Here is a 14,951-nt window from a genome sequence, read left to right on the forward strand (position 1 = left end):
ATGCAATGGATGGATGGAATCCCCTTACAGTTATCTCTGGTTGTAGAACATATATGTATATATGTTTATGGGGAACAGTTCTGTAAAGAAATCACTTTGACTTTCTGTAACATCAAGTTTAGTGGTTTATTATATATTAACTGTATTTCTGAGTCAGCATTGCTAATTTTCTCTTGGATATTTTCCTAAAGTTATCTCGAGTTGATTTTTACACAAACAGGTATCAAAGGCAAATTTTCGTTCCAGAAGGATAATGACGAAAATTAAAGGCTCTTGGAAATTTTCTCAAAGCTTTCATTAATAATGAGGACTTGCTATCTTTTCCCCCTAAAATTGAGGAAGTCCTGTGCCATTGTTATGAGGCAGAGGTAATGGAGCATGCACTTCATTCTGTATAGTACATGACATGTAGGTACTCCCTAGTCAGCACCACAGCTCTCGGCCTATTACATTAGTATCTAATTCTCCAAGAGTTGATCTACTTTTAAAATACCAAATTAACAAATAATTTACATATGCATGATGCATATTCACACACCAGTTATTTTTTTTTATCTCTGATTTGTACAATAAAACAGAAAGGAAAAGATTCTTAATAACATCATATATGCATTCAAGTGTACAGTGGTCAACAACATCATGCTTATAAACAAGACATTTTCTTGTGCTTATTTACACAATGAAAAAAGTAATTTAGCTGGGCGGTGGTGGTGCACGTCTTTAATCCCAGCATTCGAGAGGCAGAGCCAGGCGGGTCTCTGTGAGTTTGAGGCCAGCCTGAGCTACAGAGTGAGTTCCAGGAAAGGCACAAAGCTACACAGAGAAACCCTGTCTCAAAAAACCAAAAAAAAAAAAAAAAAAAGTAATTTAAGCTTCACCTCAGCAAGTTTTTTTTTCAACATAGTTTTCTTGACATTAACATCCAAATTCATGTATTTTCTATTTATAATTTTGTCATATTTGCTGCTTAGTTGCTTTGTGTTAGCCATATTCCAGCTGAAAATCACTGGCACCAAAATAAATTGCTTTTTGTTTTCAAATACATTTTGTTTTTTTTCTTTTGAAAGCTGATTATGCACATGGCACTACAGTATAATACCCTCAATATGAAGAAATATGTAATTTTAGTAGGAATACTTTTTATTATATAAAATACTAGAGCATTTTTAATGATTCTGAAATACTGTGTCATAATTTTTGGCTATATGTCAAATATGCATGAAAGAGCAACACAGCAGAATTCCCTCACAGTACTTGGCTTGATAGTTTCATTCTGTCCTCTCAATTTTGAGTCATTGAATGTATTGGGATGCCCTTACAGATGTTTTGATAAATATGGCTCTTGAGTGGTAGACACAAGAAAATAATAAGTTTCATTTCAACATTATGTTAAATCAGAAGAAATAATTAGAGTTTAAAAGCCTGTAATGTCAGATGATCTTATATGAGTTACCAACTCCTCATAAAAGTCCATGTTCTCCTGGAACCATGGACACTAGACTACAGGAAAGAGGCTTTTCGGTTAGATCCAGTTCATACTATCTGAGTGCCATGCCCTAAGTGTATGATTTTTTTCAGCAATAGCGACTACCTCCAAATTCTTAAGTCTAAGCTGCTCACTGGGAATTTTGCTCAATAATCTAAGGCTTCCAGCCATGGGACTTGGACATAAACCCAGCCATAAAAGCCTCAAACTCCAATTTGTCTTGCCTATAACATGTGCTGGTATAATGGGAGCACAATATTTGTGGGAATGGCCAAACAATGACTGATCCAATTTGAGGTCAATTCTAAGACAGGGAGCCAATGCCTTATACTGCTTGTAGGGCCAGGAAGAAGAGGCTGAACAGTCCAGAGACCAGAGACCCAGGATAGAATCAAACAGGACTGGCAAAAAAAAAAGTCAATCAAACTATTCTTGGTAATATTCTGCTATACTCATATATCAATGCCTAGCCCAATTGTTATCAGAGAAGCTTAATCCAGCAACGGATGGAAGTGAACACAGAGACACATAGCCAAACACTATGTGCAGCCAGTAGAACTTGGCAGAAGATTGGCAGGAAAGACTATAGCAGCCAGAGGTGTCTAGGACATGACACCATGATAACATAGTCCACAGAATCAAATAACAAGGGCTCATAAGGGTTCACAGAGACTTGAGTAACAATCAGGGACCCTGTATGGTCTGAGATAGGTCCTCTGAATATCTGTTATGGTTCTGCAGCTTGATGTTCTTGTGGAACACCTAACAGTAGGCATAAGGGTTGTCTCTGACTCTTTTGCCTGCTCTTAGCACCCTTTTCCTCCTACTGGGAGGATTTGTGCCTAATCTTATTGTAACTTGTTATGCCTTGTTCAGCAATATCCCTGGGATGCCTGCTATTTTCTAAAGGGAAATAGAAGAGGTGATGGGTGATAGCTCTGTATGCTGTGAATATGTTGCTCTGATTGGTTGATAAATAAAATGCTGATTGGCCAGTAGCCAGGAAGGAAGTATAGGTGGGATAATCAGACAAGGATAATTCTGGAAAGAGGAAGGCTGAGACAGGAGATACCAGCCCGACCTCCAGGGAGCAGCATGTAATGGCAAACAGGTAAAGCCATGGAACATGTGACAACATATAGATTAACAGAAATAGGCTGAGTTTAAATGTAAGAGGTAGTCAGTGGTAGGCCTGAGCTAATGGCTGAGAAGTTTTAATTAATATAAGATTAAATTATTTTAATCTCTGTGTGTTTATTTGGGTCTGAGCAGCTGTGGGACTGGTGGGTGAGAGAAATTTGTCCTGACCTCTGGCAGGCAGAGACACAGGAAACTTCCAGCTACAAAGAGGAATGGATCTGGGGAAAAGAGAAGATGGGGATGGACTTGGAGGGGTGGAGGGAGAAGAAACTGTGGTTGGTATGTAATGTACAGAGAAGAATAAATAAATAATAAATAAGTGAATAATAAAATAATCTTATTGTTTTGAGAGTAACTTGGACTACTGTGGCCAACAATTCAAAGGAGGCTTATTGTATCTGGTGCTGACCTTTATGTTAGTCTATGATCCCTGTGAGGAGCATTATCAGGACAAGTGGCTTAACTTCCTTTAAGGTATACACCCAACAGACACATACACACCCATAAACACACATATACACACAATTGGATTACTCAGGCTGGATCTGATATGAAAGACTCTTTCTTGTGCTCTGGCTTCCATGGTTCCAGGAATACTACGTAAGCTGCCAATGAAGAGAAGCAATTAAAATGTCATATCCAGCTGCAGCATCTATGAACAATGACTATGAGCAGCATGGGGAAAATATGTATAATGTTAAATAAGGGAAACTCACATGTAAGTGGCAATAGCTATTTAATTGTTTATAAGCAACAATCAACAGGACAGAAATCGTATCTATTGCTGAACACATAGCCTTTTTTTTCTGATACTTCTGAGGTCATTGATTTTTAGGAAAAAAATCTACCACCACTTTGCTGGACCAGTGTAATTCTTTACTACATTTTAAATCTCATCTTTATACCCACAGATAGGTATTTCTACCACCTCTCATAAAAGAAGGGTCTCTTTAGAGCAACAGGAGACCATCACACAAAAACACAACTGAACACAGTGCAAAGGTCAAAGGATCATTGGGAGCTTATCCTCAGTGCATCCATCTACATTATAGCCCCTGTATATATGGCTTGGGGGATATCAAGGAAGATGGCTCACAAAGATTACATTAGCCGGAATACAAGGAAATCTTTTGTGAAACTGTCTCTCTTCGAAGTAACTGCATAAAAAATATGAAGCAATATTACTAACAATGGACATATTAACATCGAATGGGGAAAACTAGTAGGGTCTCAACCTGAGACAGGAACTACAGGCAACTTATGATGTAATGCTATTTCAGTGAAAACAGAATATTAAGATTAAATTTTAAAATAATGCAGTATTTGCTGTGGGTTGTCTCTCTGTATGCTGTGAATATGTGTTGCTCTGACTGGTTGATAAATAAAGCTGTTTGGCCAATGGTGAGGCAGAATAAGGTTAGGCAGGACATGGTACATTCCAACCAGAGAAAAAGGAAGGAAAAAGGCAGAGCTGGGAAACACTGCTAGCTGCCGCCAAGAGAATCAGTATGTAAACCAATAAGCAACAAGCCATGTGGCAAAATATAGATTTATAGAAATAGGTTAAATTAAGGTGTAAGAGCAAGCTAGTGAGAAGCCTACGCCATTAGGCCATCTAGTTTGAAACGGATTTAAGCCCCTGTGTGTTTATTTGGTTCTGAGCAGCTGCAGGACAGGGTGGGACACAGGAAAACTTCCAGCTACAAGTATTCTTAAGTGTAGAAAATGCTTCTCTTGAAGTGTGGAAATAAAAAAAAAAATAAGTTCTTAAAATAGCTTATAGAGATATAAAGGATAAATAATTGGAATTTTATGTATTATTCTGTGGTACCTGTTAGATCAACAAATTCAATATCAGTAAAACCTACTGTGTAGCATGAATCTTAAAAGTTCTTATTAATAAAATCAAACCCAGAGCCAGGTATTGGGGTGAACTGGAAGATCAGAGAACCAGAACAAGCCATGGCTACCTCACCTCACTGGATTCTCAGCTGGTCTTGTTTCCTCAGACTGGAGGCCTCTGAGTCCTCATCCAGAATGAATCTCAGCTGAACTGTGCTGCTCCAAAGCCTGAAAGCTTGACCAGGCCAAATGCTTAAGCAGCCAAATGCTTCTAGTTTCTGGTCCTCACGCCTTATATACCTTTCTGCTTTCTATCACCACTCCCTGGGATTAAAGGCTCACTTTCTGGGATTAAAGGTGTGAGTCACCATGCCTGGCCGGTTCCAATGTGGCCTTGAACTCACAGAGATCCAGAGGGATTTCTACCTCTGGAGTGCTAGGATTAAAGGTGTGAGTGCCACCATTTTCTAGCCATTGTATCTAGTGGCTGTCTGTTCTCTGACCCCAGATAAATTTATTAGGGTACACAATATTTTGGGGAACACAATACCACCACACTACTGCCTTACTCACAATCTGTTTTCACTGAGTGTGAGCTGAGAGTGATCATTTTATTTCATTTCAGGCCTCAGACTGCCATCCTGCTTCACCTAGCAAACAGAGCGCTGATAACATTCCACAATGTCATGTCACTCTGCCCAGGATGTTTGTCTAAGTATTTGTCCAAACTTATAAATCACACACTAGGATTGTGTCTTTCCACAGACAGTGGCTATGCATCCCTGCCTGGAAAACTCTCCTTTTCATTCTCTGTGAATAAGAACATCAAATATGTTATACGTGTAAGATCCAAGATAGAAGCCATGTCCATGATAATAATTTATATCCAAAAGCAATTTTGTAAACTGACTTGGCCAAGCTATTATAGCTTGCCACTTGTGAGAATAAAGGAGAAAAAAGAAGTAAGGAAGGGAATAAGGAATGAAGAAAAGGAGAGAGGGAAATAAGGAAGGAATAAGGGAAGGAAGGAGGGAAGGAAGGAAGGAAGGACAGTTAAATGCTTGCATTGTTGGAAAAAGTACTTGAAAATAAGGCTCTAAACTACAGAATCAAAGGCATTATATGTTTCCCTTTTTATTTTATTTTTTGTCCCTTGTAGTAACAGAGTAAGGTATAAAAAATGCTTTATAGCAATTTTTGTCTCATTAATCATAGTATAAAATATAGCAACTATTTGTTCTATATATTCCATAGTATAAATCACGATTTTAATGAATTATTTAGTTTTAAAAAATTGAGTCTCAGAAATTGTACATCATTATCATAAATGGCATGGCATTTTGAAATATGTAAACATAATGGATGGTCAAATAGAGCTAATTAACGTGCATTAAAGTGGTAGGGTTTCTAATTGCCTTTCATAATATTTGACTATTAGACTTTTATTGATTATGAGTTGAAACATTTACACAAAGAAAATATACTCGCATTGTTAAAAGAATCTGTGACAATGCTGTAAAATTCAGAAAAAAACAATACAACATCTAAATAGAGAAATAGTGCTAATAGTACATATTTTCTTAGGTAAACACAGAAAAGATCACATTTGTATGAAGAGGGAAATATTCTGCATTTTAATTTATTTAAAACTGATCAGGCAAGTAACTACAAAATGATTAAATTATGATTCCTCTAAAACCATGAATGAAACTGCCCATCCTTGGTGGTTCTAATCTGTGGAACACAGAAATAATCCTTGTAAATACATAGGAAAATGAATTAAGTACTAACTTGTGTTAAATGTAACACTCAAAAGAAAACTGGATGAAGCATGAGTGAGAGGCATCATTTTCTCTAAGGGACACAGTTACAGAAAAGAAATAGGTGAGAATCATTCCATTATCCCAGAAGGTAAAGCAATTCTCACCTGTTGTAAATCTACAATGAGATAAATATCAGAATAGCAGTAATGCTCATAACAACATCATCACAGATACTAAATATCTAAAAATGGTCCAGCAGATGCACTTGCTAAAATAAGTCACAAAATCTATATATGACAATTGTACACTATAAAAAGTGTGATAGCATAAGTTTATAGTTTATCTCATATTTTATGCATTTATATTAATTTTTAGTTAACAAATTATCATGATAGTAAATTAACATATTGTTAGCAATTTTAATTCACTTTAATAGCATAAGTATGATTACACAATTATAACAGACTGAAGTATTTGTTGTGTAATATTTTGACCCTGTTCTGACAAATACAGCATGCTTGAAGTCAGAGGGCAGTGCTACCCACTAGCTGACCAAAATTCACCACAGAGGTTTTGGAGAATTGAAGACAGATAGGACAGAAAATAGTAAGGCAGGGCAGAGAGGGACCTTGGCCCTTTTGGAGGAAGGAATGGAGCAGGTAGGAGAGGACTCCTGGCCTATTTGCTTCTCTAATCTTTCAGGCTCTTACCCTGATATCTGACTCTCAAATTTTTATTGATTAAAGAATAATTAGATTAATGCTTTATCTATTATCATAACACTAAGCATGATTTTCTTTAAAATTTAAAGACAGGTCATTTTTTAATTCCATAATAACCTGCTTCCTAAAGATCAATAGTATATGGAGATATTTTTACTTTTTGTAGCTTTAATATATGACATGGTATATTTTTTATTTTATTTTATTTTATGTGTTATTATTATCCTTCAGAAGCCTGTGCTGTTTGCTAATGAGAGACAGAAAAAGAGTGGATTCAGGTGGGAGGAGAGATAAAAAAGAACTGGGAGGAGTAGAGGGAAGGGAAACCATAATCATGATATATTGGGAGAGAAAAATATGATATGGTAACTTTTTAGAATCATTTGAAAATATGTTTAGCACATAGCTGACATACTTTTTGGGAATCGAGGTGGGTTGTCATTGACATCAGTGAGGGTAATATTGACAATTGTTGTTCCAGCAAGGCCACCGAGTTGTCCACCCATGTCCTTCGCTTGAATGAGGACCTGGTACTGCTCTTTGACTTCTCTGTCCATGTTTGGCAACGCTGTTCTAATGACACCTTTGGGGGAAAGTGATAACAGAGAATCAATATCACAAACAGAATGCTTCCCCTGACCCCATCAGACTGAAACAGAAGAAAGTAGTTATGTCCAGATTTATTAGCAATGGCATATTAAATAAAATAGTCTATCAAAATTTAAAACAGCCTAACTATCCTAAAGTTAGAATGTGACTTTTATCTTTCGGATTTTTACAGCCAGATCTTAAAATATAGTTATGAGTAAAACAAAAAAGGTTACGGTGTACCTCAACATCAAGGTCAACTCTCCCCAAGTAAACTAAGTTAGGCCTCATTTACATATTCAAGTCTATGCTGAGATGAAAAAGAATGTTAATACTTTTAGATTAAAATGTACACATGGAATAGTGTAGGTAATTTAACTGAATTGGGTGTATAATTCCAAAGACTATTATTATCCCATCCATTCTTTAGTTTACAATAAAAAATCCACTTAACTTAAAAGTACATAAACTATGTCATTTACATAATGTGTCTGTTTTGTCTTTCTAGAGTTTCCCTAACTATTTTCACTGAAGATTTCCATCCCTTCCTGTGCCCTTAGCTGTCATCAGACATTATCATTGTGGGGTCTTTGAGACGCCTTCCATCAAGGTAATCCACTGTCCAAGATAGGGTCTTATGTTTAAAACTCTCAGTATGTGGTTGAATAAATGAATGACTGAGTGAATGAAAGTGATCTTACAGTTTTCAATCTTATATCACATATGCATATTTACATATAGCAGTCATTTCCATTCTTGTATCTAGATATAGGAACTATTTTATATTTCTATTTATTCATAGTAAAAATGTAAGACTTGTAGAATCATTTGGAAATTGAATTATAAATTTTATTCCAAATTCCAATAGGTAGTCAAGAGTTGTAACAGGTAGAGATTGAAGAACCTTTACTTTAAGCACATGTGATTTTGATGGTGGTAAGTTATATCTTAAGTAGAAAAGCATGTATGAATAATAAAAAAACAGCCATCAATACAGTATAGAGCATTCAAATCAGTACCCCAGCATACATCCATATATCTGTGCTTGCTACCATCTACTTATCCATTGCTATATTTTTGCTAATGCATATTGAACTGCAATCTGAGATTTCATCTGGCACTTGGCAGGAAATAGTTACAGAAAAGACATTCATCATTTTTGGTTCTAATGCTTTATTCATGAATTGGTACTGACACCATTTTGATTCAATCTGTCTTCTCTTCAGCACAGGCTTCTGATGCTTTATTTTCAATGTTTCTAAAACTAAGACGTTTAAAGCCCACATCTCAGTGTTGTTGTCTTACATACCTTACATCTTGTGGCATCTATCTGATGGGCAATGTTCACGTTTTCTAGATAAATACCTGGTTTTGACACTTGGTATTTGCTGTCTCATCATATCATTGACCATGTATGATTTTTACTCAATTCATTATATAAACAGTCCTTTATTTTCAATGTACATATAACTTTTGCTCTACATCATTTATTTCTCTACCTTATGCATCTCCCAGGATGAAAGCTGTACACAGCAGAGAGAAAAGAAAAGGAATGGGGAAAGAAGATGGGGTGAGGGAGAAGGAAAGAGAAAGAAAGAAAACAATAGAGATAAGGGATATTATTCTAGGGCACACTATCAGTAGCTCACTTCCTTCTATTAATAATGCTAGACTTCAGGTCATTGTAGATGAATATATTTACGATGTCCAATTTCTTGTTAATATATTTAACAGAATAAGTTTTCTGTTGTTGGCCACAATCAAATAATATATTATAAATAAATGTGTCTAAAAAATTATTAGGTGCTGTGCAAGTATCTCAGGGGGAAAATTGCTTGCCATTCACTTGTCATAGGATTGGGTTATTGGATATTTACAGAACTGTTGGGTGAGTATGGTAGACCACTTGTAATCCCAGCACTTAAATAGGGCAGAGAGAGATTTACAGAGAATGCTGGCTACATAGGACTCTTGAATCAGTGAACCTCCCATTCAATTTAGAGACCCTGCCTCCATACATAATGTGGAGAGGAAACAATACGAGTCATGCCATGTGGACCTCTGGGCTCCACATGCACACACAAAAATACATGTGCTCATATCATACACATATACAGTTGCTAAAATAATAACACTAACTGAACAAAGCATAGATCACTTATTCTATTTTCTATATAGCACTTCCAATAATGTCAAACTCAAACTGTGATGAAATACTCACTTATAATTGTATTAAGTATTTAACACTTTAGGGAGAATGTGTGTACCTGTTAATCTATTCTGATCCTCTTTTTTCACCATGTGGATTCCAGAGATTCAATTTAGGTTCTTAGGGTAGGCTTAAGAGCAAGCACCTGTAGCTACTAAGTCTCCTTGCTAGCATTTTCCCATTTAGTTTACAAGGAACAACTGCAATCGCTTATGTATATGTATGTACAAATGAAAATGAGACCAAAATTCTTTTTTCCTATGACTCAGTTTAGTTATTGATAGCTCTTTCCTCACAGAGAAAAATAAATTACTTTTTTCTACATGACAGTTCTACCATTTCCTGAGTACACATATATCTCACGCAGAAATATTTTTTCTTTAATTTATTTTCTTCATTGATTTGATGTGTGTGTGTGTGTGTGTGTGTGTGTGTGTGTGTATGTATGTGAAAGCATGTGTATATGCATGTGTGTGTGCAAGACACAGCTTGTGTGTGACAGTCAGAGGACAAAATTATGGAGTTAGTTCTCCTAGTCCATCATTTGTCCTTTGGGAATTGAACTCAAGTTGTAAGGCATAACAGCAAAGGTCCATAATTGATGACCTATATCACACACCCAGTATTTTCCTTTCAAGATTGAACACATCATGACCATTCAGTTGACATTTGTATCTCATCATTCATTTAACAAATTCATCAATTTATTCAGTGTGTGTGTGTGTGGGGGGGGGGTGTTAGCATGCGTTGGTGTGCATATTCATTTATGTAGTATAGTACGTAAAAATCAGTTTGTGTATATGAGGGGGGCAGAATACCACCTTGAGTGTCTTTCTCAGGAGGTATCTTTCATATTTTATCTAGGACCTAGAGATTCCTGACAGCTCAGCAAGCCCAAGCAGTTGCCATCCAGCTTTGGATAACAAGCATACATCACTGCACTTGGCATTTTGTGTAGGATATAGATATGAAACTCAGGTCTCCAAGCTTGAGCAGAGAGAAATTCCTGAGTGTTCTTTTTCCTCAGGCCCTGCATACCATCATTTCTAAAACTGTGACCTTTTTGAACTCTTGAGTTCTCTTGAAATCTGAAGTTGGAGAACTGAAGCAAATAATATTGTTTTGTATCTATGGTCATATACTGTTACTGCACATGTTACAAAACAAGGACACAATATGCAGCTTTCTCTTAATGATTGATATTTTCCTTGACAAATTGTTCTTCTTAATATACATTTACTTCCATTGATTTTTTTTGCACTTGTATGTTTATAATCAATAAAGTCTTAATGTTTCATGTCAGTTCATTCATTCAGATAAATGTACAAAAGAGTGACTACTTTGTATAGGTAAAACTTTAATTTTGTCATTAAAGGAAAAAAATATATCGTTTACCTTACCAGCATTAACTTAGATATATGAGTTCTGTAAGACTGTATTCTGAACTTACACCAAGATAATTTTCAATCAATAAAGCCGCATAAGTACTCATATAATATTTAAAGCATTGCCTCAATACATAGTGTGTGACCTTTGTTGTAACTTTAGTGTGGGACCTTAAAATAATTAACACATTTTAAGCCTGAAAGCTACCTTAAAAATATCTATCTTTATAATTGTTGACAAATGCTATTTTCATCACTGAGAAGCTCTTCTTACAAGGAATGACAATGAATGTGGAGATTCAGGGTTTCTTAATATTGTGAGAACAAGTAATACTTGAGTGCTCATCTATAAACAAAATTGCTACATGATCTCTGGAGTTCAGTCCATACCACAGAGGACAGGGCAGAAAGAATTTAAGAACTAGAAGATCAGGAGAAGGACAGTGAAATGCTATCTCCAGGGCATGTCACAGCTTTGCCATCATGGACTCCAAGCAATTGATGTTGTCTATACTCGGACTGCATAAAACTACCAGTCAGTTGGATCTGAGATATATTCCTATCACACCCCATCTGGATGAAGTATTGGCTATTGCGAGATTCTTAGGGAGTCATTATCTTCAGGTTTTTTTTTTTTTTTTTGTGTGTGTGTGTGTGTGTGTGTGTGTGTGTGTGTGTGTGTGTTTGCCTTCTATGGAGCTCACTTGGCTCCAATAGATTGTTTCACAACCATGGCTACAAAGATGCCTCTGATTGACTAAATCACAAAAGAAAACAAAGAGTTTAATGTGGAAAAATATGTGTAAGGAGGCAGGAGGGGTGACTGGATGGGAGGGAGATAGTAGAGCGTGGAGGGTGAAAGCAATCAGAGTACATATACAAAATAGTCAAAAATCAGATTTAATAAAGTTGTAAAAAAGAGATGAGATATAGTATGGAGGTAAGTTTTACTTTGGACACAGGCTTGAGACTTTTGCTACTAAATACAGGGATATATTCACTTGCAAGTTTCTTGAGAATTCCTCCATAACTGGGCAATCTTTATCAGATTTCTTCATATAAATTCAGAGGTTGGAAAGATTGCATAGTTTTTAGTATAAACAGTAGAAAAAGGAAAAAATCAAGTAGATTCTATAGTTACATTCTTACTACTTATGATGATTTCAATAAATCAGCAGAAGAGAAAAATTATAAGGGACACATTTTAAAAAAATAATGGTATCATAAAATATTTGATCAAAAAGTTCTGGAGACACTTTATGGTAGTGGTTATGGACATAAAGGCTTTTAATGCTGAAAAATTGCACATGACATGGTTAAAATGGTAAATTTTATATTACATGTATTTTGCCATAATGGAAAATGAGGATTTTAAATTAAATAAATGATGTTGAAACAAAATATCATAAGCCTTTCTCAACTGGCAACTGGTTCATTTGAAAAATAAATAAATCACCACATGATACACAATGCATCAAACTATAATTGTCTAAATCAGGCTGGCTGTGCATAAAAATTAAATATATTAAAAGAATTTTATACAAAAATTAAGACACAAGAGTCAATTATTCATAATAACATTTGTTTTCTTGAATGGAAGATTGCTGTCTTGGAGACATGGCATCCTAATTTCATGTAATAGATTGAATCTAATTTTATTTTTGTACCTTTTTCTAGACTATAGTTTTTCTTTCCATATTTTGAAATTATACATGTGTGATGACTTGTTTTAACTGTCATCTTCACAATCTAGAATTACCCCTGAAGAGATTCTAGTTCAGGAATTATTTCCATCATACTGCTTGTGGGCATGCCTCTGGTGATTTGTCTTGACTACTAGCTGCTGTGGGATGGTCTGTATGTCAAATGTGTTGCTCTGATTGGTCAATAAATAAAACACTGATTGGCCAGTGGCAAAGGAACTATAGGCGGGACTAACAGAGAGGAGAATCAAGAGAACAAGAAGACAGAGGGAGACACTGTCAACTGCCGCCTTGACAAGCAGCATGTGAAGATGCCGGTAAGCCACGAGCCATGTGGCAAGGTATAGATTTATAGAAATGGATTAATTTAAGATATAAGAACTAGATAGCTAGAAGTCTGAGCCATTAGGCCAAATAGTTAAATAATACAACCATCTGTGTGTTTATTTTATAAGTGGGCTATTGGACTGCCTGGACTTGGCGGGACCCGGAGAGAAAACTCTCCAGCTACAACTAACTGACCCAGCTCATTATGGGTGACTCCATAACATAGGGCATGCCTGAAATTTTATAAAAGGGAAGAAAGCTAGCTGAGCATCAGCAGAGAGCAAGGAAGCAAGGACCCATGCATTTTTTCTCTTTGAGAAGGTAGATGTAATGCTTTAGGTGTCTATCTTGGCTTACTCACAGTAGTAGACTACAATATGGAAATATAAAACAAACAAATCCTCTTAAGTTGGTTTTGGTCAAGGTATTTTGTCACAGAAACAGAAATTAAACTAAACAACTTGTAAATATAACATTTTACTATCATATAAACATAAAATATGACATATAATTCTATGATATTTTAAAAATTCTTCTACATTTTGATTTTAAAATACCACTGAGTAATAATTTTAGGAAAAGAAGTGAATATATTCAGTGTAAATTACTTCTTGTTAAAGCAACTAAGTTGGAAATAAGAGAACTTTTATGAGAACTATTTTTTTCTTGGTTTATTTCACAGGCTGCCTAATTTTACCTTAATGTCTATTTATAGTTATACATAAGTTTGATATAATCCTGGGAGACATTAAGATTAGGAATGCATATCAAACAGCAATATTAATACAGAATTTATTTACACATTCTGGTTTCAGCTGAATAAATAATGAGTATATTTATCTCTTTCTAAATGTTTAGGCACCAAAAGTTTTTATGAGACTCTTTCTTTAATAATTGTTTTAAATGGTTCCTACACTCAAATAAGAAAATTTTAGATAGTATTGGTTTTCACGTATTTTATTTAATAACAGCAAACTGAATCATAAAAGGAAGCTATATAGCTGGAACAAATGGAGACTATTTCTGAGAAATTGCAATTATCCTTGATTTTTGATTTTCACTTATCTACCACAAGGTGATAAATTTGACAAAAAGTATTCTTAATGGTTTTGGTGCATGAAGAACTAGTTTTCACTCTCATAATGAAGTGCCTAATCACCCACTCTTTTCCTGTCTAGTGGTCTGAGGCATTGTTACAGCAAGACTTCTGTCTCCACTGAAAAATCAATGCTTCTGAAATCTATTATGCAGCTGATGCCAGAAGAGATTCACCTTCACCTCTAAATACCAAGCTTCATATGAAATTATAAATACAAGATTATGCAGTCATGAAGCACATACATTTTCAACTGCAAAATAATAATTTTCATATACATTAGAATTTAGCTACTATTCATACTAACTGTGAAAAGGAGAGGTTTTAGATTTTGCTTTACTCATATAATTTTATGTGTGGTTGTATTTTGAAGACAGCAATCATTTTAGCTTTTTTAATGCGCTAAAATTCATATTCTCCTAATTTTTTGTCAGATGTTGCTTCCATCCACCTCACCTACAATGATTCTTTCCTTATCAAGATTCCAGGCTTTCCTGGAAACATTTTGACCCTGTAGAATTCATCACCACAACTCTGAGTTTGTGGGCTCTCTTACTCTACCAACCACTACACATACCAAGTTTGCTTTGTGCTTGTCTTTGTACCTCTGCATGGTGTTCCTTAGGGAAGAAAAGAAGTTAAGCAACAGATAACATCAGTGCTTTCATTTGTGGTCACGGTTTTCATTAA

At 35.4% G+C, this 14,951-nt stretch overlaps 1 protein-coding gene across 1 annotated transcript in view; it reads right to left on the reverse strand.

The window, feature by feature from the left end:
• The window catches only part of Cdh12 (cadherin 12), a 263,403-nt gene that overhangs the window by 57,637 nt on the left and 190,815 nt on the right, over window positions 1-14,951 (reverse strand). Inside the window, exon 4 of the mRNA XM_059276185.1 lies at window positions 7,369-7,536. Coding sequence (XP_059132168.1) covers window positions 7,369-7,536 — 168 coding nt within the window. The remainder of the gene's footprint in view (window positions 1-7,368; window positions 7,537-14,951) is intronic.

Source organism: Peromyscus eremicus, chromosome 11 (assembly GCF_949786415.1).
Source record: "Peromyscus eremicus chromosome 11, PerEre_H2_v1, whole genome shotgun sequence".
Taxonomy (NCBI): Eukaryota; Metazoa; Chordata; class Mammalia; order Rodentia; family Cricetidae; genus Peromyscus; species Peromyscus eremicus.